The sequence below is a fragment of the Trachurus japonicus genome, chromosome 1 (genome assembly GCF_045865225.1).
Source record: "Trachurus japonicus isolate A0001 chromosome 1, Traja_1.0".
Classification (NCBI taxonomy): domain Eukaryota; kingdom Metazoa; phylum Chordata; class Actinopteri; order Carangiformes; family Carangidae; genus Trachurus; species Trachurus japonicus.
In genome coordinates this window covers 18,023,148-18,050,391 of record NC_140907.1, presented here as the reverse complement: position 1 = coordinate 18,050,391, position 27,244 = coordinate 18,023,148, and the positions used below count along the sequence as shown (strand labels likewise).

General features: G+C 42.7%; 1 protein-coding gene across 9 annotated transcripts in view; it reads left to right on the top strand.

Annotated features, from left to right (window-relative positions):
* Window positions 1-27,244, top strand: part of slit2 (slit homolog 2 (Drosophila)) — an 89,506-nt gene that overhangs the window by 40,776 nt on the left and 21,486 nt on the right. For 5 of the 9 annotated variants that reach the window (XM_085777863.1, XM_085777896.1, XM_085777857.1 and 2 more), the window contains 10 exons: window positions 14,620-14,691; window positions 15,759-15,830; window positions 16,608-16,679; window positions 17,006-17,169; window positions 17,674-17,812; window positions 19,497-19,568; window positions 19,766-19,837; window positions 23,708-23,779; window positions 24,067-24,210; window positions 26,182-26,345. In XM_085777863.1, the coding sequence (XP_085633989.1) occupies window positions 14,620-14,691; window positions 15,759-15,830; window positions 16,608-16,679; window positions 17,006-17,169; window positions 17,674-17,812; window positions 19,497-19,568; window positions 19,766-19,837; window positions 23,708-23,779; window positions 24,067-24,210; window positions 26,182-26,345 (1,043 nt within the window). Of the gene's footprint in view, window positions 1-14,619; window positions 14,692-15,758; window positions 15,831-16,607; window positions 16,680-17,005; window positions 17,170-17,673; window positions 17,813-19,496; window positions 19,569-19,765; window positions 19,838-23,707; window positions 23,780-24,066; window positions 24,211-26,181; window positions 26,346-26,650; window positions 26,675-27,244 lie in introns of all 9 variants that reach the window. The other 4 variants (XM_085777846.1, XM_085777870.1, XM_085777852.1 and 1 more) reach the window with 1 other exon arrangement.

Genomic DNA, 27,244 nt, shown 5'->3' with positions numbered 1-27,244 from the left:
AGAAAATGGAAGATTGTGGACCGGAAAGGGATGAGCAGGAAGGAAGGATAGAAAGAGAAGGGAAAGTGACAAGAAAGGAAAGGAGGGGCCATTAAAAAAAACAGTAAAAAAAAAAAAAGAGGAAAGGTGAGGAATAAAAGAAGCCGAGGAGGAAGAGGGGAGAAAAGTGTGTGTGTGTGTGTGTGTGTGTGTGTGTTCAGGCAGGCACGGGTGAGAGGTCTATGTCTGTCTTCACCAGGATTAAGCTTCAGCCTTATTACAGCCTCATTACATCAGTCCACTTCTTCCATTACAGAAGCACACACACACACACACACACACACACATACTGACTGCTGTGACACTGGTGCATACACACAACATATAAGCGCTTGCCATTGTGCGCACATGCACACACAGTACACACACACATACATGCATTTGAAAACATTCGCCTTGTCCATCAGTGTCTCAGAAATCAAGGCCACAGTTTGGTATTCTGGTAATGTTAATCAGTTTATGTGTATGCAAGTGTGTCGGTATGTGTGTGTGTTTCAGTGGTTGGATATGTGTGTCACAGCTGTTCAATGCATTACCAACTAATATGACACTCCTGGTACACACACACACACACACACACACACACACTGCTAATCTAATTTAGCTAACAGCGGTATCCTTCAAAAAGCAGTTTGATGTGTCGGTGTTGTTGCTCACCCAGCGGCCCCTAAGTCCCCCCACCTCCCCCTCTAAAGTCACTCATCAAGCTCTGACCTGAACATATTCTCTATATTTGGGACACTAACCTCATCGTGGACGTTGTAGCTCTTTGGTTTGTATTTCAAAGCGAACAGCTCGTGTTTTGCTGTGGTTAGTAAATGGAACGGCATCAATTAGGTCTGAACTCGCCTGCAGACTGCGAGCTGAAGTGTCTGAACTTGTCCAGTGGAAATGCGATGTGCTGGTCTAAATTAAACAAGGATGTATGTGATCAAACACGGCGGAGACCGGCTCGTCTGCTGTTACAGGCCATAGCCATTTCACTGTACAGTACATGAGAAAAGGCTAGGCTCTCATAGTCTCTCTTTTGACTGTGATAAAAGGAAAAGTTCCCAATAGGTCAAACATTCAATGTGCATGACTTTCTGTGTAGATTTACATGTTTTACTGAAGTTGTTTGGTTTGTGAATGTGAACAGTGCAGCTGAAGAACAAACACCACCACTACATTAAAATTACTCATTACAAGTAAAAGTCCTACATTTGAAATTTTGCAAAATCAAATGTATGTATCGATTATTAGTCAAATGTGTCCTCAGTAAAGTCATCATTCAGCAGAATGGCTACTGTTGGTGTTCAGCTATTACAGATTATGTTATTGGGTTATTATTACTGATGCACTAACCTAACCTCAAATGTAGCCGGTTGAGGTGGAGGAATTTGAACTATTTTACATTAGTTTGAGACGTTCAGTCTATAAGTAATCAATGATATTTCATGGTATAAAATCAGTTTTCCGTATATAGAATCTGTATTTGTAAAGTAAACAGGAACTGCAGCTATCAGGTACATGTAGTAATGTTTTACTGTGAAATGTTATTGAATGGAAATTTAATGTACCAGAAAGTTTTGCTTTAAACACATTACAAACAAGTCAGAGTAGATAATAAACGATGATGTGCAACAAAGGTCAAAAGGTTAAAGTGGGAAACTTTAATTAAACTTGTGTATGACCATTTTTAAGTGTTTAAGGCGTTTAATGATAAACATTAGTTATATAGAACATGCAGACATGCATTTTTGTCATTGCTCACTGAGAATTAATCCCTTCCCTATACACATACATACACAATTATGTGTGCGTGCGTGTGCATGTTCACATGTGTACTTGCATGTGTGTGTGCCTGTGTGTGTCGTCTGGCTGCCGTCCAGGAGACTTAATGGTCAACACTGTTTGCTTTCATGGCCTGTCTTTCCAACCCGCTGCTCATAGGAATGCAGAACATACGAGCGCACACACACACACAGTAATTTTACTCATTTCAACACATATGTTGTGTTTAGGTAAAATGCAGCGCAAACATACAACAACACCCAATAACCAATCAGGAAAGTGTACAAGTAGTCCATATTACGCATGACTTCTCATGTTCACCGAAATGGAGCTCAGCTTTTGTTGAAGGTGTTTGCTCTCTTTTTTCTTTTTCAATCCATCTCTTTCACCTCCGACCACCACTCGCTCTTTGTCTTCCTCCCATCATTGTCAGATATTGTATTTATTTTGACACAGCCCAATAAACATAAATTGTTCTTGGGCATGGTGTCTTTGCCAGTAACTGCCACATTTTAGAGCCAGCGCTGCAGTGTGTGTGTGTGTGTGTGTGTGTGTGTGTGTGTGTGTGTGTGCGCGTGCACGCGGAGCGGAGCGGACAGTGGACAGATGGTGCAGGACAGCTGGTCCAGAGTGACAAGTGTGTGTGACCCGAGCCTCTACGGTGGTGAAAGAAAGAAAGACAACATTGACGGAGAGAAACTATTTGAAGAGGAATATTTCAGCCAGCCTGTGATTGCCAGGAGCTGGCAAACAGAGGGTCGGGGGGGAGGAGGGGTGGGGCGGGAGGGCAGGGGCTAAGGCTGGGGTGGGTGGGGGGTCTGGAGACATCTTGAATAGATTTGGAGCAAGACAAAGAGGAGGAGGTGGAGTAGTGATAAAAGAAAAGCAGAAACTATGCCTTTCTGCCAATTTGTTCTTTAAAAAAAAAAAAAATCTGAATAGTACTTGGATTTCTTTCTGATGGCCACAAATGTTGTTCTTCCATCTTTTTGTCCTCCCCTCTGGCCCCCTCCCCTTCTTCCTCTTCTCCTCCTGCTCTCTCTCTTTCTCTCTCTCTCTCCCTCTCTCCCTCTCACTGGTCTCAAAGCATTGTGCAGGTGTTGGGTCAGATACGGTTTGCTGTCCCAGCCTCATTGCCCTTCCTGAGCCAGGCGGCTGACTGATGAGTCCCTCATTTCCCTAAACAGCCCCGAGTACACGATTGACAACATGTTCATTCTCACAAGTTCAAGTGAGAGGAAGGAAACAATTTCTGTCTCTTACACACACACACACATCACACACATACTGACGCACAGTCTAGTAGTGCCCGAGGGGAGAAATCTGACCCGCCTCCGCTTTTATTGAACCAGTAATGACCACCTCTCTGTTTGTCATCCTGACTATAAATACACGTCCACCCACCTGTTTTAATGTGCAATTTAAATGAGAAAATTAAGAGAGAAGATGGAAGGAAACACCAGAGAGATGGCCAAATGTTGTGCACTCGACAAAGGTGGAACAAGAGACATTTTGTCCGTCTAATGCTGGTTGGAAACACAATTCAAACAACCAACATTAGACAGCACTTGTCTGTCATCCAGCTGGAATTAGGGCTGCCATCCCATCTTGTTCGGTGTGCTGGTGCACGACAGACCACCAAAACGAAACAACATGTCGAACGTGTTGCGGAACGTTTACAAAGTGTGTGAGGCCGAGTGTGACATCTACAATGTCAAACATGATTAAAAAAGATAAAGAGTAATGGAACAACTAAGTAAAATGCCATGACCGATAGAAGTGTGGCCACAACAGATGTTGTGAGGGTCTTACCTTACTATGGGCACCCATCCCATACCGACCCACTGGCACTAATGCACCCGTCTTAATATGGAACAAAGTGAGCATGTGAAACTCCTATGTGCACGCTGCTCTGTTATTTTGACTGGTTAATTTTGTGAGAGCTCTGGTTTGTAACATCGCCCATTGCTGGAAGAAATGGATCTTTTGCTGCATAACGATGTTGGCTGGCTGATTAAAGGCCGTGTGTTAGAAAGAGTGTGTGACCTGCGTGAAGAGCTTGCATCATTTCTATCCAGCCTGCAGAGCCAAAAAACGTGAGAGTTCCAGCAGTCCAGGTGATGGACTTTGCATATACAGTCCATGGCAAAGTGTTTTTGTGTGTGCCAGTGAGTCCCTGGCCTGCACTGGGAGAAGGAAACGCCTCGTCCCATAAATATCCAATCCCCGTGCATGGAAGTTCAGGTAGCCGGCTGTACTGGTGCTGTACTGAGAGACAACATTGTGAGGGAACAATGCGGAGGGAGAGAAAACTAAAAAATGACTGTCTCCAAGCATTGTTTGACATGTATGGGCTACTCAAAACACCACGAACATGGCTGCGGATCCGCGGCGCCATCACCGATCAACGATAGCCCTGTCTGAAGGCAGGGCAGCCGAGCAGGGCAGCAAAGAGCAACAGTCCCCCACTGATGCCCTCCACCAGACACACTCCACGGGTTCAGAGAGACAGAAAAAAACGAGGGCAGTGGGGGTGTTCATTGCTGAAGATTTACAGCCGTATTCGGTGGTTAGAGATGTGGTCTCTCATCACCTTATGTCCCTTTCAGACATATTTCTGCCACGAGGTAATTCCTGACCTCTGTGAAACAGCACGCAAGGATATTGAAAACGAACTGTATTTAAAAAAAATATATATATATATATAGTCGTGTTTATTCATGTTATATACAGTAATACAAAACACCAAAGATGTGTTTAAATGAAAATGTTGTGCTGAAAGGTAAAATAAAAACAAAAAACCCTGCATTTTATCTTTCCTTAACCTCTTAGAGCTCCTGTAAAATTCACCAAAAAAAAGCCCAAAGGAATCCCCCAAAAACACTTTGACCTCCTGTGGTGTGTGAACCGAGCCAAACTGAAAAGGGCAAGTGCTACGTGGTTGTTTTAAGATGAAATATCTGGGACACATGTCTGATGATGATGACATGTATAGACAACGCAGTGTGTTATATACACAAGTGAATGTGTAAACTTTTTCTTGTTTTCTTTTTGTTTTCAGATAATGTAAAATCTCTTAAGAGCAAGCATCCATGAACTTCAGGTTGCTTACAATGATTGTCTGCACATTTTGCTTAGAAAACCAAGGTGGTGCACTGCAAGTGATTTGTTTTGTAATGTACGTGTTAATTTGTTCATTTTATCTGTCGACTGAACGGTTTGCATAACGCCGTCATTATGCTGTTGTCTAATCCTGGTCTCAGTACCGTGATACCAGTCAGACTGTTTTCTTTAAATGTTATGTTTGTTTCTTTTAAATGGACCTGGAGTCTAATGATAAGTCTATAGGTGAGAAGAAGCAGGTGCCATAACTTAAAATATTCACTGGAGCTTTAAGCAATTACTGGTAGTAAATGTATTATTTAGTCAATTGATGGACTAATATGTGACTGTTTTAATAATTGATCGGGTGCTTATAATGCTTAGTTTTTATCTGTTTCGTGTGGCTTTTACCGGTTTTCTTGGCTCTGTGTGATGGTAAAGTGAAAATTTGTAGGACAGTTGGTTGCAGAAAACATTTTTCAGGAGAGTTAGCAGTAGTTAGGGTGCAGGGCTGTTAAAAGTCTGACAGTTCGAACCTCGAATATCTTTTTTTCCCCCATGATTTCCTTCCTGCCGTGCGCCCCTTGGGGAGACGAGTCTCCGTTTGAAAATCTCAGGTTTAGTGTATTGGCATGCTAACATTTTCTAGTTAGCACTAAAAGACAAAGCACAGCTGAACCTGATAATCTGTGTGTGTGTGTGTGTGTGAGTGAGGAGGCCTCGCCAGCATGTCACTCCAAGCTGCTGGGTAAACACAGGGAAGGAAAGACAAAACCGCGCACAGTGCTGAATTAAGAGGTGTGTGTGTGTAAGAGAGAGAGAGAGAAAGAGGCAGAGTGTGTGGATGTGATTGTTTCTGCCTGTCTTGTCATGGTTTGTAAACTGTGAATAATGGCACCAGGGTGAGTAAGTCATCGCCAATACAGTCCTCTGCTGGTACAAACACACACACACACACATTTATGCCTCTTTCCACTGATACGCTACATAACCCCTCATTCCTGATGTACAAACACACTCTTTCCCCGACCACAAATCGTCTCTTTCTAAGCTCATCTGTCAATCACTGAAAATCTCCTGAGAGAGGGAAAAAATGACCTTGATATTTCAAAGTTGTTAAACCGCTTATGAGATGTTGAGTTGTTTTGACACCGTCTCAGGTTGTTTGTTTAGCACATCGGGCTCCACAAAACTGCAGCCGGGCTTTTATTTGGTAATGAACATAGTTTAGCAGCTTGGATCAGACAAATACAGTGCAGATAAAGGATGAGTCCTTCAATTGTCTCTCTTCTTTGAAGGAAGAGAAACTGCTGTTAGGGCATGTACTGGTTTAGGGCGTGTATGTGAGATCCCCGTATGTGTAGGTGTTTTTGAAAATTATTAGCATGTTTGTATACTTCTTACTAAATGTAACTTCAAAATTAATTTGAGTTAAATAAAGAGTTTTGAAATCTCAAAATCTCTCTTTCTGTCACTCTCTCTATTCCCCCCCAAATTTAAATGCTTTACTTTTAATCCCGTGATTCTGCTCCCTTAACTGAGCTGGACTGCTAGATGACAGATGAATTGAGGAAAAAAAGAATGATTGATGGATGAAAAGAGTGATGCAATGATTGAGCGATCAGGAGAATAGCGCAGCGATTGATGGATGAAGCAAATTGTGGGGGAGAAAAATAGATGGAAAAACTAAGTCTGAAAATGACAAAGGATCGTTGGGCGCCAGATTGATACATTATCCGCTAGTGAGAGGGTTTTTTTTCTTTCTTTTTTCTTTTCGTAAGACGCTGGGGTTTCTAAATGGAAAGGAGACAGACAAGAAGGGAGGCGGCTGCTTCAGCTTATTGGGTCATGGAGTTTGTGGCAGATCAGGTCAAAGACGTGGGTGAAAAACTTTCTGACCTGGCAAAGGATAAGCAGACTGGGGCACACACGCAGACAAATGCACAAACCCACACAAATAGGCTCAGACAAGCATCCATATGCTGTCACTTTCTATTTATCGATTCTATTTATTATTGTATGGCAATGTAAGAGGCAAACAGGAAAAGGATATGATGTCACTGACCAAGAGTTTGTCAGTGGTCTGGCAACACATCCAGCGGTGGTCATTTTAGCTGTGGTGTGTGTGTCTGTGTCTACATCTTGTGTGTGTTTTGGACACTCTTCCAGGGAAAGACTGCAATAAATTTGGTCATAGTGCTGAGCTGGTTTTAAAATTTACACACACAGACACACACACACACACGTACATACACACACACAGGCTATCTCTCAGAGGCAGTGTGTAGGTGTTAGAGCTGGGGTTATTGACTCGTAGAGACGGAGACAGCAGCGAGCAGCGAGTGAACACACTGCTATCGGAATACGATTAATACTGTCTGGCTGATGGATTAGACTCATTACACAGGGAGCAGGGCAAAGGAGGGTGGTGAAGGGTGGAGAGAAAGAGAGAGAGAGAGAGGGAAGGAAAGATGCAAAATGGGCGAATTTAAGGAGTAAGGGAGAGAGATGTCAGAAGTATGGAGTGGAAGGAATCGACAAAGAGGAGGGAGAGAGATGATCTAAAATGTGACATTCAAAATCTTTGATCACGTTCAGTTGGTCCGTGTTTGAAATATCAAGCCAGAATAAGGACAGTTTGATCTTTAGAAATCGGTGCAGTCACATAAAAATCCAGAAGAAGTCAAACTCCAAAGTGACCAGCAGAGGGCGCTCACTATGCGATCACTCACACTCAATGGGAGATTTACGTACACTGAAGTACAATTTTTTTTCTTTTTAACCAACACAATTCAGCGGAGGAAAGTACTTTTCCATAACGTTTATAAAGGGTATGTTGATACACACATGGTTAATTTCAGATGTTTCATTCAGTCATTTCACAAGCTTTATCGATGATAGATTCTCTAAACAAAGCAGAAGAAGATTGGTACAGAATAGATTTATGACTAAGACAAAGACATGAGCGAGGATAAGTGTAACTTATTGTTAGCCCAATAGTATTAACGTCATGTAATCATAATACTTCTCAACTTAGCGAATATCAGCTTGTCAAAATTCTCTAGTGAATATGTCAGCTGGTACATACCAACGGTTCATTTGAGATCATTTGAAAACTAGTTTTAATTTTTTCTGGCCATAAATTTTTTTAAATAAAATTTTTTTTCTATTTTTGTGTAAATATCAATAGTATCACTATGAGCCTCAAAAATCCAATGGTAGTTGGACCATGATCTCAGACGATTCGGCCTTAAGCACAAGGTGTCACTTTATGCCATTTTCCAGTTTTCCAGTACTTTACAATCATGGCCAATGACCACCACACAGATATGTATAACGACTGTACACACAGCTAATGGTATTAATGTATTCATTTGCGTGTTGGTTTTTTTCTTCGTATAATGAAGGACAAGGCTCCAGTATCACAGCAACCAGCTGATATGGCCTGTTTCTGTCGGAGGCTGAGAGGGTCTGCATGTATCTGAGCGCTGATAAGAATGTGGACTACCCATATCAGTGAACTCATGTACGTGTCACGGGGAGCTACAAGAGACATCAGGATTTTATCTCCTAACAATGGGCTCAGGCAGCTGCGGGTGTGTATGTGTGGATGAAATGTTTCCAACAGCTGTGGCATTTTACTTGATTCCCTTTGCTGAAGTATATCCCGAAATGATTGCAGAAAGAGAGAGAGAGAGAGAGACACACATGGAGAAAGAGGGTTTTCTGTCCTGTAGGTCGGAGCAGCACAGGTGCACAGCGCAGTGTGACGGGTCGTTCTGTTGAGGCAGCTTTCAATCTAAATATCATCATCAGATGTTTAGAGGGAAACTGTGTCCCCATTACTAAGTGCCTCTCAACTCTCCTCATATGCAATTACTGTATTACTGCATGCCATCGTCTATTTCTCCAACGCGAGTGTGTGTGTGTGTGTGTGTGTGTGTGTGTGTGTGTGTGTGTTCAACAGATGTATTCCTCACTTGTCTATAATTACACGTGTAAACATTTCTGATGATGTCATGGTCTCAGACCGCTGACTAATCTGTTCCTGGGCTGGAAAGCAACGTAATCAGTCTGGTTTTACACATGTACACACACACACACACACACGCCAGCATACATACTTTATTTTTTCAGCTTTGTTATTTCACCAGTTCATTTTCAACTATAGATATGATAAGACATGTCTGTTGAATATGTTGTTTCCTCAGCAACAGGACGCTTGTGTTACAAGTTTCACAAGCGGCTTACAGCTGGCTTTGTTAAGAGCCGACTACAAACCATCGGTGGCTGAATGGAAAGAGCCGAAGCTATTTATGTAGGAAATCAGTAGGCAGAATGTAGCATGTCGACTGAGTAATTATTTTGGCTTTCCTGGGTTTAAAGGAGGAAACATTGCAAAATAAAAACTCCTTAGCAAAGCAGCAAGAAAAATGACAAAGCCTGAGTTAAAAGAGCAAAGATTTTGTAAACTGAGCCTTCTGTAATGTTACATACACACAGACACATTCACCTTCTCTGGCAGACTGCCATCCCCGTCGCGAGACAGGCACACTCACGCACACACACAGGGGACAGCCACTCTGTCAAGTCAAAGTGTCCCCTCGGTGTCCACCCTTGTCCAGTAACCATAGCAACCCTCTTACCTGGCATTTAAAGTATGTGTGTGAGGCGTGATGGGGAATAAGGGAAACAGACAATGAGATGGGAAGAGACGGAGAGTGAGGAGGACGGCAGATTTGTCATTCACAAGCAAAGTCAATATTAGTTTAGAAGAGACTGAAGGAGGAGGCTGAAAGAGCGTGTGTGTGTGTGTGTGTGTGTGTGTGTGTGTGTGTGTGTGTGTGTGTGTGTGTGTGTGTGATTCTGCATAATAATGCTGTCTCTTGGAAGAGGAAGCAGTGAGAAAAATTTTTGATCATGGGGTGCATGCTCAGTTTTAAAATCCTGCCACCTCTGATTTCCAGGACACACAATTAAAAACTAGAGATGTGATGATTCACCATCACACACACACACACGCATTCCTCCGCATTCCCAGGTGCCAGTCCAGGCCCAGTGTGTTCTGTAATCCTCTGTATTGTCTTCAATAAGCCTCCTCTCCTCCCTTTCCTTTCTCCCCCTCATCTCCTCTCTCTTCTTGGGGGTCTTTCTTCTCCTAATTGCCCACAGAAGTGTGATCTTTGGAGGTCCACCACACGGCTCTCAACTCCCGTCTTATCTTGGTCTTTCTCCGTGGCCACTGGCCACCCTCTCCAAAACACACCTGTACCCTAACCAATTTTATCTTCTAAGTTCACTTTTTCTCCTCCTTCCTTTCTTACTTTTTTCTCCCTGTTTGACTCTTTCCAGCTCCTTCTTCGCCCATTCACACGTTCTTATACTTAATAGGATTAAGGTCTCCGAAAGGGATTTGAACAAGATGATTAGTTTACTACTCTGCCAACGCCGACCCGTACCCTGCCACACACAAACACACAACTTGTACACAGATCCACAGGAGCCCACAGTTAGCTGAACCTGGGACCTGTACAAAGGGGAGGGGGGGTCGGAAACTGTATAACAGTAGGTGTGTGAGTGTGTGTGTGTGTGTCCAGTGTGAGAGAGAAAGAGCAGGGAGGAGGGGGGTGCATGTGTGAGAATTGAGTACTGCCTCTTTCATGCCCAGGTCTTCTTAGACACGCAGGGCGTCAAAAGCCCCTCTCACACTGAAAAGACCCTTTAGAAAAGCAGCACTAAGCTCTTAACACTGGAGACCTGACTCTGTCACACGCACAAACACACACACACACACACACACACACATATCCTGGGCCACCAGAGGTGAGAAAAACAGACAAATAAGGAAGATTGTGGCCACAGTGAAACCCTTTGACAATATTCAAAAAACTCTAATCCCAGTAAGTCTCAGATATTTACACCTCCAATCTGTCCGCTCCTGCTCTCTGCGTTCACTCGCATTGTGCATGAACGCAGCCAAACTCACAATCTAATTGTACACGTTACACATTTTCCTGCTTGAATAACCAAAAAACAGGGATTCAATCTCAGCCTGTAAGGCCGACGCTGCCCATCGCTCATGTGTCAAAACACTGTGAAGACTGAGGAGTCGCCTACAGCGACAGCTATAATCACACTGAAAACAACCAAATTTCTGTTGCTGCCTCTTACCCTTACACATTTAATGTGTGAGGAGAAGAGGCAACAGAAATTTGGTTTCTTGACACTACGGCGACTGTAGAGGATACGTCATTGTTTTCAAAAAGCTCAATTTACCCCTTCAGTCCGCTCAGCATGAGTGTGAAGAAAAGGTTAGACGGGATGTAGGAACGGAGCTGAGAGAAGGGTCAGATTTATATATTTATATATGCTGTGAGAGACAGACAGACAGACCAGTAAATGTACTTCGTTACACATATATCATAAGCAGTGTTTAGCATTGTGAGTGTGTTTAAGTCTGGTTCCCTACTTTGCTTCATGGACCTGTGCTGCCAGTGTGTGTGTGTGTGTGTATTTCCACTTTAAAAAGTTCTTAACTTAGCAGCATGATATAGTTCCTGTGAGCCTTTAATACCTCCGGCCCCTTCAAACACACACAGACAGGGCTCAGCAGGAGCCTCTTTTAATGAAGGTAACCTCCCACTTGTTTAGGCACCGGGGCAGAGGTGATGGGTTAAATCTTGGGGAAGTCCAAAGACAAGACCAATTTAGGAGAGGAGGAAGAGGCACAGAGCGGAGGATGAAAAGGGGGAGATCGAAGGAGAGAAACCCACAGAGGGAGAGGGGAAGAGGGGCAGAGAGAGGTGGGAGGAAGCCTAGCAAATGATTTAGCTAAAGATGAAATTGAATCAGGTGCCTTGGCGCCAAACTGAAGAAGAAAATCCTCTCTTAAGTCTATAAGAAGTCAATTTCCTAGTTGGGCTGAAACTTCTCCTTCTCTTTCTCTCTCTCTCTCTTTCTCTCTCTCTCTGTTTCTCTCTCTCTCTCTCTCTTTCTTTCTCTCTCTCTCTGTTTCTCTCTCTCTCTCTCTTTCTTTCTCTCTCTCTCTGTTTCTCTCTCTCTCTCTCTGTTTCTCTCTGTCTCTGTGGTGGTCTGAGTGATGAATAGGGTTTAGAGTGGCCTCCTGCACTTCCTCAACAGCCCCACACTAACCCAAACTGCCAATCACATGTACATGCAAGTATGATGTCTATGTACATGTGTGCACGCTCTGTCTCTCCTACAGTATGTTGTAGATCACAGCGACAGAGGGGCATGAAAAATCAATCTCCAATCATCGCAGGGCTTCAGAATAGAAGATAAATGTTTCACACACACACACACTGTTCCTAAGGACAGCTCCACCTCTCTCTGATGATAGTTGCAGCAGTGCAGTGTGTGCCTTATGTTCCCAAGTGAAAATGGTGAGTGTGTGTGTGTGTGTACTGTAAACACACTCTACCCAAGGTCAGTTGACCATACACTGTCTGTTACAGTGAGAGTTTTTGTGCAGCTTAAAATGTAGATATACAAACTGTCAAACTGTCAACTCCTCACATATGACACATTAACAAGTTTTTACTGATCCCTACATGTGATAGGCAGATGTAATGGATGCAGCCTGTTTAAATGGAGGTTACCTTTATACGTACGTGTGTGTGTGTGTAGGGTTAAGGAGCACTCTCAGAGTATTTGTTTGGTTTTAGAGTTCCAGCGGTTAAAGGAGCACAGCTGTTTTCCAAACCCCCCTGGTCCTGTAAAAACAGTATCAGGATACACTCTGCTTGATTCAGACCAGCCGCCGTGTGTGTGTGTGTGTGTGTGCGTGCATGTGGAAAAGCACACGTGTGTTTGCGTTGTGTGTGTAAAACAGCGACAGTGAAACCTCTTTCTCATCTGCCTCTGTTTGTAAAGTCTTAGAACTGATCTGAGCATCAGACAGCAGCGAAGCCTGGTGTGACCTGTGACTGGATGCAGGCATGTACAGGTGCATGTGTGTGTTTGTGCACTACTGAAATTGTAATTATTAGAAATGTATGTTTAGCATAAACCAGATCGAAGGGGAGCATCAGTGAGTTTTGCATATAACCAGTGAACACAGTTTACTGGATCTTCAACCAACAATTATTTTCCCACTCATAATTCCTCAGAGCCAGATGTGATGTTTTCAGCCTGGCTGTTTTCTCCAGAATCCAAAAAAAAGCAACAAATCCTCCCGTCCTTTGAGGGGCTGGATCCAGAAAGAGATTTAAGTCCTTAGCACATTTGTTGTTGATCAACTTTTGATAAATCGTTCCAGAGAAACGTGCATGTTTACTTTTGATTGTCATTTTTTTTGTTGGACGTTAAGATTACAGAAGATAATCCTCCAGAGCAATGAGTCCTCGTCCTCGCTGTGTAATTGCTTCGTGTTGTCGGCAACAGATGATATGACTTCAGAGAAGACGAACAAATTCAGACGGAGGTTTCCGAAGCAGCAGGTGGACGATACCTGCAGCTCCGATTCCAAACACGATCAGAGACGCGGGAATGCCAGGAATGTGGCTGGGCATTAGCTGTTAGCCGATTAGCATAGTGGGGGTCATGACACCATTGTTGGGGTCAAGAGCTGGAAGGTTAAGGGTGAAAGGTCAAATAGTCTTGTCTGGATTTTTGGTCTGTGTTGGCGGCGGACAGCACACACACACACACACACACACACACACACACATACAAACACAAACTAACCATCAAGCTCATTGAGATTCCATCAAGTTGACTTATTCAAGTTGATATTTCTCTTGTGTTGAGTTGATGAGATGATATAGATCTTTTTTTTCTTCAGTGTCTATTCAAGTTCGTCCTCCAGACAGCTGTGTGCTTGTACTTCATTTCATGTATGTAACAATTTGTGTGTTTTGTACATCCTTCGGCACCTGTGTGTGTGTATGTGCTCCACTAAATCAAGTTGCTATACCAACCACTGATAGCGGACGTTTCACTTTGCTGCAGATTTATTGTGTGCGAGACACCTGTTCTTGTATAGTATTTATGTGATTGTGTGTGTGTGAACGTTGAAGCACACACGTCTGGTGCGTGTGTCAGTGACAGCAGTAAATTTAGCGTGTTTATTTTTGTTTCTTTTTTCTCCCCTCTCTCTCTTTTGCTTTATTCCAAGCACTAGCTTAGTTAAAGTGGCTGAAAATTAAATCTCTGTAAACCCCAGTGCTCATACTCGCATACACACACTCGCACACATCCATCACTCACTCCTTAAAAGCAGAGGAAGGGGAGTGGGGGTGGTGGGGGGGGGGCGAGGCGGAGATGAGTGGGAGTGATGAGAGGAGGAACAGAGAGCTCCAAGGGAAGAGGAGGTGACTAGTGCCCCCTACAGGTTGTTCAAGCAGCTAAAGCCTCTCCTACCTGACTTGAATGGATGTTCAAAGCAGACAATTGAATTGCATCTGGCTCCAGATTCGTGGACACTTGTCAGAGGCAGCGTTTTTTTGTGTCACTGAGATGAATAGAGACAGCTGATTATATTTGGCAAAGGAGTGCTCTGTGTGCAAAGAACTCCATTTTGCAGATGATCTGTCTCGCGGTGAAGTTCCCCCGTTGCATTTTGAAGATTACATCAAGTACTTTAGCCGCTACGGCTTTACTCTCTCTGCCACCTTATTTCTCTTTCCCCCCTTTTCACTCCACATCTCTCATCCCTCTCTCTCTCTCTCTCTCTTCTGTGTCCAGTGATCTCAGCGAGAACCAGATTCAGGGGGTTCCAAGGAAAGCCTTCAGAGGAGCTGTGGAGATCAAGAATCTGTAAGTGGCACTTTGGCAATACTTTCTGTGCATGTGTGTGTGCGTGCGTTTGTGTTTATGTGCATGCACATCTGTCACTTGATTTTCACCGTGTTTGCAAATGTGCACAACCCCCGTGTGCCTGGGCATCAATATTTCATTGTGTTGAATGTCATGTGCCTCCTGCTTGTTGTATTGACTGGCACTGCTGCTCGTTAGCAGCTGTGTGCTTGTGTGTGTGTGTGTGTGTGTGTGTGAGAATGTGTGCACATATGTGTTTTTGTGTATGTGTGGATGTCGAGTCACTCGCATTTCTGTTGTTTTCTTGTTTGTTTTGCCTCAGTCATAGTTATGATGATTGAAGATAATCGTTGGTCATTTTGCAGGTAAAGTAATTACCCTGCAGTAATTCTATAAATATGGATTTTTTAACAATTTTGCCATATCCTGTGTTGTTTTTTCCACCAGAGATAATTTTTTTTGAAATGCCTTGCAATTATTGTAAAAGGACAGGGCTGTGTGTGTGTGTGTGTGCGTGTGTGTGTGTGTGTGTGTGTGTGTGTGTGTGCGTGCGTGTGTGTGTGGGCATTAGCATGCGGGTGACAGCACATGATTTACTGTCCTTATGTCTTAATTAAATTGTTTCAGCAAAGCGATTCTGAGAAAGAGAGAGAGAGAGAGAGAGAGAGAAGGGGGGAAAGAGGTAAAGAGCAGCGCATACAAATTAGACGTCAGATTGAGGAGAGCAGGAAACGGGAATGGATCCAGAGATGAATACGTTTAGAAATACATCTAAAAAGAACAAAGAGCTCAGGAGACAGAACTAAAGCAAAAGGGAAAGTGAACAAGTGTGAAGGAGACTGAGGGAGATTGTTGATGACTTTTGCCGGGGGAGTTGATGCATTCTCGTCTGTACCTGGCTGTCATGGCTTGAATTTCACCTGAAGATAAACTGTAAGACACCTTTACATCTTCCTTCTTTCTTTCTTCCCTTTTCTGTGTGTGTGTGTGTGTGTGTGTGTGTGTGTGTGTGTGTGTGTGTGTGTGTGTGTGTGTGTGTGTGTGTGTGTGTGTGTGTGTGCGTGCAGCCAGTTGGACTACAACCACATCAGCTGTATTGAGGATGGGGCTTTCCGAGCATTACGTGACCTGGAAGTGCTGTGAGTACCTGTTTATTCAGCCACCCCGCTAACAACAGCGAAGAGCCGGTGAATGATGAACACTAACGGCAGCAGGATATGGAGCAGCTAATATCCTCGTTGACCTTTAAAAGACTGCATTGCCTGTGCAGCATTTGAGAACGGACCCTTGCACATGTATACCGTATATTCAGAAACAGCTTAAAGACCCCGTTCTCCGTCATGAAGTCAGTCTTGTCTCAGTGAGAAGTCTGTTGACGCTCTTCGTTGACAGATTTTCTTTTTCATTAACTGGTCAGACAACTGCAGGCTGCTGTGATTTTAAAGTCTGTCAGTATTTAAGACGGGCAGTTTTTTTATTTCAAAACCCAGCGGCAACACAATATGGTATATACAGTATATAGATAAAGATTTAGATAATGTGAATGGTTGACTTCACTGTCGCCTATATTAAGTGTTTCACTGTTCGGTAGGTTGACAAGAGGGCTGAGTCGGCTTTAATGGAAGGAGGCAGCTGATAAGGGAGGTAGTTAGCATCTGAAGGAGTCAGAGACAAACACAATTTGTCATCAACAAGCTACTTTTTAAAAGATTAACATGAAAAGACTTGGCAGGGTTAAAAATTACAATGATTACATGAAACTCAGCAGTCGAGTCCAACTTTCAGACCCGACTGTGCTGACTAAGTCACTTCTCCAGCGTGCTCCTCCAGTGTCAGTGTGCAACAACCCTGTGATTAAAAAAAAAAAAAAAAAAAAGACCGGTGGATCTATACGGCCTTGTGTTTTCTCTCCTCAGCACTCTCAACAACAACAACATCAGCCGACTGTCTGTGGCCAGTTTCAACCACATGCCGAAGCTCAGGACCTTGTAAGTGGCACCGCAGAGTATTTCGTACATGCTGCCGCCCTGAGGGGAAGGATTCCTCTCATCCCTGCCTGGTTGTACAATTGATTGATCGACCTGTACTTCTCCCTCCTCCTCCTCCTCCTCTTCCTCCTCCTCCTCCTGCTCCCCTCATCCTCACACATACCTGCTCTCACCACTTGTCGATCCCTTCTTGTCTGTGATCACCGCATACTCCTGTCTCCTCCTCTCCCTCTTCCCCCATCTTTGTCCCCTCCCCTCCCCACCACCTCTTCCTCCTCCTCCTCCTCCTCCTCCTCTTCTTCCTCCTCGTCCTCTCTCTCCCCCAGTCGCCTGCACTCCAACAACCTGCAGTGTGACTGTCACGTGGCCTGGCTGTCAGAGTGGCTGCGACAACGCCCCCGTCTGGGTCTCTACACGCAATGCATGGCCCCGCCACACTTGAGGGGACACAACGTGGCCGAGGTGCAGAAGAAGGAGTTTGTCTGCACAGGTAGGTTTTTGAAAAGCAAGGCGGCGTGACGCGGTTGTGTGTTGATGTGCGACTTGCAGTGAATCCGCTTGCTGTCTCACAGTGGCAAACCCCCATCTCTTGCTTTGTCTCATTTGCTTTTTCTTAATGTCTTTGCTCATGCTTTTCAAGACTGGGACGAAGGCAAGTATCCATCTTCCACTGCCCGGCTTTGCGTCAACCTCATGACCTGTATTTTCTGAAATATGCACCGATCTGTTTTTGTTTGTTTTTTTCCCCCTAAAATATTTTCAACAAACGAGCACAAATGATGCTGTTGATAGACAAGGACACTTTCACATTTAGGGACAAGCCTCTCTCTCTGTCTCTCTCTCTTTTTCTTTCGCTTGTACCCCCTTTTGCACTGGCTGCCGTTTCATATTTTGAATTTCTCCACTGTCATCTTCAACATCCCTCAGCTGTAGGATTTACACCCAAGCCTAACCTATTATCCACGGGTGATATTGGCCTTCTGTCTCCGTGTAGGTCACCAGTCGTCATCGTCCTCCTCCTGCAGCGTGTTACAGTGCCCAGAGTCCTGCACCTGCAGTAACAACATTGTGGACTGCAGAGGAAAGGGACTGACAGAAATACCCACCAACCTGCCTGAGACCATTACTGAGATGTAAGGCACACTCTCATAACCACACATACACACACACGCCTGCTTTATGCTACATGCATACACACCCACTCTAGCGCACAGACTCCTGTATACACACTCAGTGCAGTGATATTTCTCTTGCTCTTTCACTGTGCGTTTCCCCATTTTCCTTCTTTGTCTCTTTCCACCTTTCTGTTTCACTACTTCTCTTTCTCTGTGCAGTGGAATAAAACCACACATCTGTGAAATGAGAAAGCCTGGTCATGCAGTTCTTCCCTTCTTAAGAAAATAATGAAGGGATGAGGGATGAAGGACAAATCAAAAGATTCATTTGAAGGACAAGATAGATTATATCTCTACTTAAAAAAGGGGGCATCAAGAAAAGAGGAAGGATTAGAGCCAGTCATTCAAAATGAAACAGTATGAAGCAGAGCAATAGACTTGAGACTTGAACATGAGTCAGTCATAAGACCTGTGAACAAGGACTTGGGCGGACTGCTCTGATACTTGACTCTATAGACTTGACTTGACTAGGCATGTCTTTCTGAATGCCTTAATGGGAAATTACAACCATTAAACCATTAAAATGAATTAGTGTCAACTATGTGAAACCCATGCGTAACAAACATTTGAATTGTGATATTCAAATGCCACGTCTTGGTAACCATTCAGAGATCTTCTTATGAAGACTTGGACTTGTCTAACCCGACTTTGAGACTTGACATGAGACAAGAAAAGGGACTTGACTTGTTCTTGTGTCAGTCAGTTAGTTAGTTTTAGATTTTACTTAGACTTGAATGTCCTGAGACTGAAGACCGGCTCTGTTAAGACATTAAGACTTGGACTGGCAACTGATGTATGACCAGAGCACAAACATTTCATGTCTTTATTGAGTCTTGCCTTGAAACATTTTGTGACGAGACTTTGAGACTTGACTTGGACCTTTGTCAACCCACTGAAGACTCGTCTCTATTATTTAAAATTGACACAAACTTGTGTCAACGGACTTCAGACTTGACTTGATAACAGCTTTGACAAGGCTTGAGGCTTTGGAGACTTGACTTGCACTTGTCACGCTTGTCTGACAAGACTTGACACGACTTGAGCGCGTTAAACCAGAATACAACACAGTACAATAAAAAAACACAGTGCTTCTGTGTGACCAGTGAAACATATCAGTACTGTGTAAAAGGAGCGGAGTGGAGTAGAACAGCAGATGAAAAAACAAACTCATTTAAAGGAAATGTTTCACAATAGAGTGGTTGGTTTGCAAATCATGTTCCACCGCCTTTCTTGTCACGGTGACTGAACATGTGAAATGTTTAGAGAACGGTTGTTTGGGTCTGTTTTCTCTTTTGTCTGCCCCTTGCCTCTCTCTTTCTCTCTCCTGGCCTGGCTTGATTTCTTTGGGCCTGACTGACGCGGAGTCTGACTGGCACTTAATGGAACACTGCCCAGATAGTTGTGTGTGTTTGTGTGTGTGTGTGTGTGTACATTTTGACTGTACACATGTTAAAGGGGGGGCAAAAGATCAGAGAAATGTGACTGACTTTGGCACCGGCCATCAAAGCGCCTTATCTGGAAATGTTCCGCTTAGCCAGAGGCCCCGAGAGAGAGCAGCAGTCAACGATACAGCAGAGATAGCTCCGTGATAGGGGAATGTTAATGTCTCTCCTCAATGGTCTGTGTGTATGTTTGGTTCCAGCCGACTGGAGCAGAACGCCATCAAGGTGATCCCAGCTGGGGCCTTTTCTCCTTATAAGAAGCTGCGCAGGATGTGAGTAGATGAGGAGATACATGCATTGTGCACCCTGTCAACGATCCACAAAAAAAACTTCTGTTCCTGTCCTGTTTGTGACTTGTGTTGACCTTTTTGTGTTTCACTTTCTGTGCGTCTCTCTCTCTCCCTCACCGACTCTGTGTCTGGTTCTGTGCCTCTCTGTTTCCTTTCTCCTTTTTCTCTCTTCTTCACAGAGACTTGAGTAACAACCAGATATCAGAGCTGGCTTCGGACGCCTTCCAAGGTCTGCGCTCCCTCAACTCTCTGTGAGTATTGTTGTGTGATATGTGTGTATTCACAAGCAGTTTACACAAAACATCACAATACAATCCTTTGGATATCTGTGGAGGAAGATCGGACGTCTGTTCATTTTCTGAGATGCAGAGCAAAGTGAGCTAAAAAGAGGGAAAAACGCACAAGCAGTCAGACAGACAGTCCGACAGGTTTTCCACAGGGCAGAGTTTAAGCCTTGTTATCCCAACCACTTTCAAGTGAGCATATCTGCGTAAAGCACAGATGTTAGCATGGCTGTTTACAGGTTATGTTGCATTAGGAATGACTGATCCCCTGCATTTGACCAGATATTACATCAGTGTGTATCTTTTCATATACACGTTATCACATAAAAAGTAAGCACAAGACTAACCAAGGGACCCTTAGCAACGGATCAGTTTAAATAATAATGACTTCAACTACAACCAACTTAAGTTTTTCTGGTCTAAACTTTTTTCTCACTTGTCTGTCTGTGAGATCCACTTTTTGTTCAGCTTTTTCTTCATTATGTTATTTTGCTGTAACAAAACAATGGCCAAAATCAAACAGCAAAATATATTAAACAAAGAAGACTAGAATCATCCTCTTTATTTGCAGTATAAGTAAAACAAGACATGTTAGATCTACTTTTCGTGGCTGTCTCTCAGGTTTGAATCTCACGTCGGACCATCTGCTTTGCGTGTGAAGCTTTGGGAAGGAAGACAGAGAGACGAGCAGGAGAGGGAGTGAGGGATGTAGAGTTATTTCATGAAGGAGTTATATTAAGGTCTCGTCTCTCCAAAGTCAATAATTCATAAATGCTGAATTGCTGAATGGAGGCTTTTGCCACCTCATTACACATTCACCACAGAGAGAATGGGACACACACATTCATGCTGACACACCACATACAGTATGGCTTTCACATTAAGCTGCACTGTGTGTTCATTGTGTGTCAGTGTTTGGTTAAAAAAAAGGATGTAAATGAGCCATTGATCTTTTGCTGTGTGTGTGTGTGTCGTTACACACTCACTGACAGTGGACCAGTGAGCCAACAGGGGACATTTTGCAGGTCCACAGTGGGTCATGCCTTAAATCATGCTATAATTATTATAAAATTTCATTTTCAGTGTTTTTAATTTTATTCCCGACGGACCTACAGCTGTTTGATATTAAAGTTCATACTCAGCATTGCCCTTGGAGGTAGGAGCAGGGGTTTTAAGGATAGAGAACCCTCCCACGTCGCTGACAAGAAGACCCTTTATCATGCCAGTTTTGCTTGTTTACCCTGAACCAAAAAAAATCCAGTATTTTGCCCTTTGAGTCCTGTCGCACCAGCTGTTTGCTTTTACGCTCTGTGACCACTGCCACTGCTGTCTTAAAGGCAGAAGAGCAACGCCTCACCTATTCTGTGTTGGTACCTTTCATACACATCAGCGAGGTGGAATAAAGATGCAAAATCCCCACATAAAGGGGGCTAATGATTTGCAGACCCTCCATGGTTTGGGGGCCGGCGTGGGCAGCAGCACTGTGGAAGCACAGTGGGGTACCAGATAAAAAACCACAAGCAGCTGAGATTTAACCGAGACATGAAGTTGCACCAAAGTTTTTTAAGATGTTGGAAAATGTTTGCAGCTAAAATAAAACAAAAGATTAAAGTAGTCACTGCTATATTAGCCTATTACATTAACAGCTGCTAATACAGTTCAACATTACATGATTACCTTCAAAGTAAGATGTTAAACTGTTAAATCAATACAGGTAAATGATGCATTTTTCTGAAACACATAAAAAAAAGCCTTTCTACGTCTTTGTGTCCCAGCCTGTAAAAAGAAAAATCATTTATTTTTTTTAGTTCTATTTGTTTTTCCAGCTTAACTCAAAATACTGGTCCACATTGTTCAGCGTAGCCTCTGTGTGTGTGTGTGTGTGTGTGTGTGTGTGTGTGTGTGTGTGTGTGTGTGTGTGTGTGTGTGTGTGTGTAGATCAGTACGTGCTAATACATGTGAGAGACAAATGAAGCGTCCACTCCCCGCATCGTGTGTTTCCCAACCTCAGGTCTCTCTGGGACAGCCACTCAGCACAATGAAATAAAAGCCAATCTAAAACACATGTCTTTAGACTGCCTACATACACAACTCAACTCAGCGTGGAGCGTGAAGATGACTGATAATTTGTGTGATGTGATCTGACGTGTGTGTGTGTGTGTGTGTGTGTGTGTGTGTGTGTGTGTGTGTGTGTGTGTGTGTGTGTGTGTGTGTGTGTGTGTGTGTGTGTGTGTGTGTGTGTGCGTCCAAGGTATTCGCTGGGCAAGGCAGTGGCAGTCTCAGCCTTGACCTGTTTGTGTATGTAATCTGATGTATTTATAAAAAGCTTTTCTCTGATAACAGCGTACATTCCCCACACTGTAGCCACAGCCAGATTTTTGTAGGCTCCTTTTTTTTCATAGGGACGTTTAGATGAAAAGTGAGTTATAGTTTATGCCCTGAGAGTTGACATGCAGCCAAGAGTTGGCAAATCGTCAGTGTGTTTGTGCTGGTAGCATTTTATTAGTGTTTCACTTGGAAGCCAAAAAAGAAAGATTGGCTCTTATCATCTTTGAGGGATTATCATTTACTTAATGTTTTTCTCTGGATGTTTCTCTGGTCTCTTCAGTTAAGAGCCTGAGTCCTACTCTCTTAGTTTGATTCTGCATTCACATAATGTTGGCAGGATTAGAAGAACTGTAAAATTTCCCATTAGTCTAATTTTGGAGCTTTCAAGCCTCACTCCAAGATGGTTACACCCATCATTAGGCAAGTAGTCACACCAGATAAGGAGCTTAAGTTTGCCTTTTTTTGTATCATGTTACATATTTGTATTCAGGAGTGGAAGCAAAAACAATTATTCAACTGCTGAACTTACAGATACAATTTTGATATACTCGTACTTCACATAGTTATTTTCATTTTATTCCATTGCTTTTGACTCAACGCAATTTTGAGGGAAATATTGAGGTTTAATTCCACCAAATTAATGTTACATCCACTGTTATGATTCACCAGTCAGATTTTACATTCAAATTACATGATAGGTTTATGATGATGTAATATACGTATAATGAAATATGTGAAGTGAACCATCTACTGTACCAGTATGAAGTAATTACAATTACCTTCAGCTTGAGCAACTACATTAAAGTATCAGTTATGTATTAATATTTCAATACTGATTCAACGATAGAATATTTAAGTACTTCCAGGGGATATTCTGCAGTGAGTACCTTTTACTTTTGATACTTAAAATTCATTTTATTCATATCAAAACACAGAGTTTTCATTTTTCTGATCAAGTATTTTATCTTTCACCTCATCCCTCTACCACTGTGAATATATGAGACCAGGCCAAACACGTGGCGTAGAGCTCTTTTTGATGAGTGGATCATTTTCATTAGTGTTAAAACTACAGTGTAGTGTGGTTCAGATGTAACTACAGTCCAATTGAGGTTTTTAATACTTTGCTGCAGATTTCAGTTCCTCTGTATTTCACTAAGTGGGAGATAGTGTAGCTGTCAGACATTCACCATAATAACCTGTGACTCAGAATTACATTAAGTTTTTCCCCACAGGCTGCTTGTAATTAGTCTCTATTACAATGCGACATGAACATTTGTCGTTGGTTCACTGTCAAACACACAGAGGAGCCACATTTTTTGACCAGTAATGAGATGTTAATTTTATCTTATTTTCCTCCTAGTAAATATAGTTTTTTCTTAGAATTTATACAATAATCCTCAGGGACCTTTATTTTTTATTTTACTTTTGAGTTTTAATAATATATAGTTTTACAGGATAATAAGTGTGGTCTTATTCCTTACTTACTAATGCAGTGTTTGTTCTCCACAGGGTACTATATGGGAACAAGATCACTGAGATTTCCAAAGGACTGTTTGAGGGACTGTTTTCATTGCAGCTATTGTGAGTAGACACACACACACACACACACACACACACACACACACTGACTCACACACACACACAGTTACTTGCAGCTAAGAGCTCACATCCGCAGCTCATTGATATTCTGCTGAAAAGTGCTTAGCTAAAACATTGTCATCAGAGTGAAGACATCATGATTAAAAGTCATCATCACTGACCTGTAACATTTGAAACACTCATCCAAGAATAATAACAGGATAAGCCTTCATCCCTCATCTCTCTCTCTTTCTCTCCATCCCTCTTTCCCTGTGACTTCTTTCTTTCAGGTTACTGAATGCTAATAAGATAGCATGTCTGCGGGTGGATGCGTTTCAGGACCTCCACAACCTCAATCTGCTCTCACTCTATGACAACAAGCTCCAGACTATCGCCAAGGGAACCTTCGCATCACTAAGAGCCATACAAACACTGTATGTACACATACACACACAGACACGAATACAAACACATAGTACACAGCTCAAGGCGCACAAATACTAGGCTTGTAGTGGGAAATAAAAAGGTGTGAAACCTTGAGTGGTAGCTAGCAATCATTATGACTTAGGTAGTAACACTTAAGTAGGCTACTCTTAGAAAAACAGCCACAACAAACAACAAACGGGTCCAGAAGTCCAGGATACATAAACATTTTTGATTGACTTAAATGGACTTAAAATGAGTATTAATACAGCCTAATCAATCAAACTCAAACCAAACTTTATTTATAGAGTGCACTTCATGCACAAGGCAACTCAATGTGCTTTACAACAGATACAGTTAGAACAAATATTCACAATGCAATCGCAAAGTGCGAGTACAGAAATAATACATGTACAAATGAAAACCATGTCAACCACACATATTTCTACACACACATGCGCACACAACCACGCACGCCCACACGTCACTCAACCAAACACTGTCGTAAAAAAAAAACGTTTTTAACCTGTTCTTAAAAACCTGTTCAAGTTTTCAAGGGAGGACTTTTCCTTTTAATAACTAACATTTAAATCTCTGTCTTTATGTAACAGCAGTCAAGTTGATGTACAGTAATGTTACTTGATTGGATCAGCTAATGACATAAGATCTTAACAGGTCCTTCAGACTAATGGATTAAAACCCATTGTGTTTCTTTTCAGCCGCATTATGTAACCAGTAAAGCATTATCAGTTGTTCCTATCAAAGAGAATAATGGCTCTTGATTGCAAAAGTAAATATGCGGAGTGCATTGGTGGTGGTGTACTGAACCTATTTTGTCATGGTTGCAATAATAAACACAATAAAGTTTATGGAACAGTCAGGATCGGTTCGTTTCAGGCACATAAACGACTTACTTTTAAGGGAAGACGATGGCTATTGTCACCATGGTTACAAAACTAAGCATGTGGTTAAGATCGTGGTACGGTTGAGGATAAAACAAACAACAATGACTAGTTTCAAAAAAGAAATGAGCAGCACAGACCCATAGTTGAGGTCAGAGCGCCCAGAGATCAGTCACCAGGGCCGCGCTCGCTGCTGGGTGGTCACTGGCTGTCTGCTCGTTAGACCTCAGTGTCTCCTTTTAGTCGGCCACATGGTAAAAACAAAAGATGGCCATCGCTGTCTGATAAGCATAGTTTATATTAGCCAATTAAAAAAAAAAAACATCTTATAAGGACTTCATAAATTGCATCTTGTCAGAAAATGCCACCAGAAGCTGTGATGAGTGGGTGTGGAGGATTTAGAGTTGTTGTTGTTAGAGTTTCACCTTTGATCGAGCTGGGCTGGATAATGAGAGTAAATCACAAGTAATTATAGATTATTTATAATATGTTTAGATTACACCTATTTTCAACTCGCCCAACACCTTTTTTATGATATTAATACTTGAAATGGTTGAATTTAAATCCACAGCTTTAATGGATAATTGATATTTTTTTGTTGTTTATAGTGAGTTTGACTTACTGATCACTTGTGAGTTACCAGGTAACAGAATGTAAAGCAGAAGTATTGTTGCTATGTTACCAGCAGCTAAATATACCCAGGACCTTGCTTTCGAGCAGTATTTAGTATTTAGCTGCTGATTAGAGTGTGAATTATTATTTTCTTAACTTTAAAAACTTAATTACAGATCAACTTAAGTGTACACAGGGTGTGCGTAAAAGTAAACAGTACAAATCAAAAATAAGTTATATTGTCAAAGGTTTGAATTGTTGTGTTTATTCTGGCATTCATCTGTAGCCTAGAGTTAATTGTTTTTTTCCTTTGCATTCACAGTGAGGAATTGTTAGTCAATAGAAGTCTATACGCAGCATCACACCAGTCATAAGCTATTTACACAGAGGAGCAGAACATGCTTTCAACTTGCTCTAACAGCTTATGTGTATGTTTTTGTGTGTGTGTGTGTATGTGTGTTGCACCAGTCACTTAGCCCAAAACCCGTTTATCTGTGACTGCCATCTGAAGTGGCTGGCCGACTACCTGCAGGACAATCCCATCGAGACGAGCGGCGCCCGCTGCACCAGCCCACGACGGCTCGCCAACAAACGAATCGGACAAATCAAGAGCAAGAAGTTCCGCTGCTCAGGTATAAACACACACATACAGGAGGTACCACGCAAATGTAGCCTGTATAGATGACCACACTGATCAATCTGAGACTAATTCATCTTATTACTGATCCATACATGCACACACAGGTTGATATTTAAGACAAACTGTCCTCTCCTCTGCTTTCATTCTGTGTCTTCCTGCTGAGATTTTCCCTCAGCCTCTCTTTACTAACCTCAACTCCCTGTCTCACACACATACAAACACACACACACTTTGATTTAGTCTAGGCTTTTGTTCTTTTGTTGTTTTTCACTCTCACTCTCTCTGTCTCTCCATTAGCTAGAGAACAGTATTTCATCCCAGGTACTGTACATTGAGCGTGTGTGTGTGTGTGTGTGTGTGTGTGTGTTGAACTCTTTTTGGTCACTCACGGTGCACGGATGCTCATGTGCACATGCGCACGCACTCGACGCTTGGAGTGGCTTGCCTTGACTGACACCTTTTGAATGCTAAGACATTTTATTTTAATGATCAAATGTACATCACGATGCATCACATTTCTAACCAGGCACCAGATAATCACACTCTTGTCCTTGCACCGGGTTTTCCACGGTAACCATAATCTTGACGATAGAGGGAGAAAAACAGTTGTATTAATAAGCTCAGGTTGCTGTCAACTGAGCGCCGCACGTGAGGTATTTGATACCATTCCTCCTTGCTTCTTAGCACATCTAATGATAGCTAATGTATGAGCGTGTGTCCGCGAGCATCTGTGTCTGTTTCACCCACTGCAGAACATCAAAAGGTCACACAGTTACCATGCTCAGAGGGGTGCTGGGAAATATGTAAATTAGACATGCATATGAGATCAGTAGCAGGGCTAAAGGCGGTCATTACCACAGCAGCACACAGAGGAGGCATGGTGTGTGTATG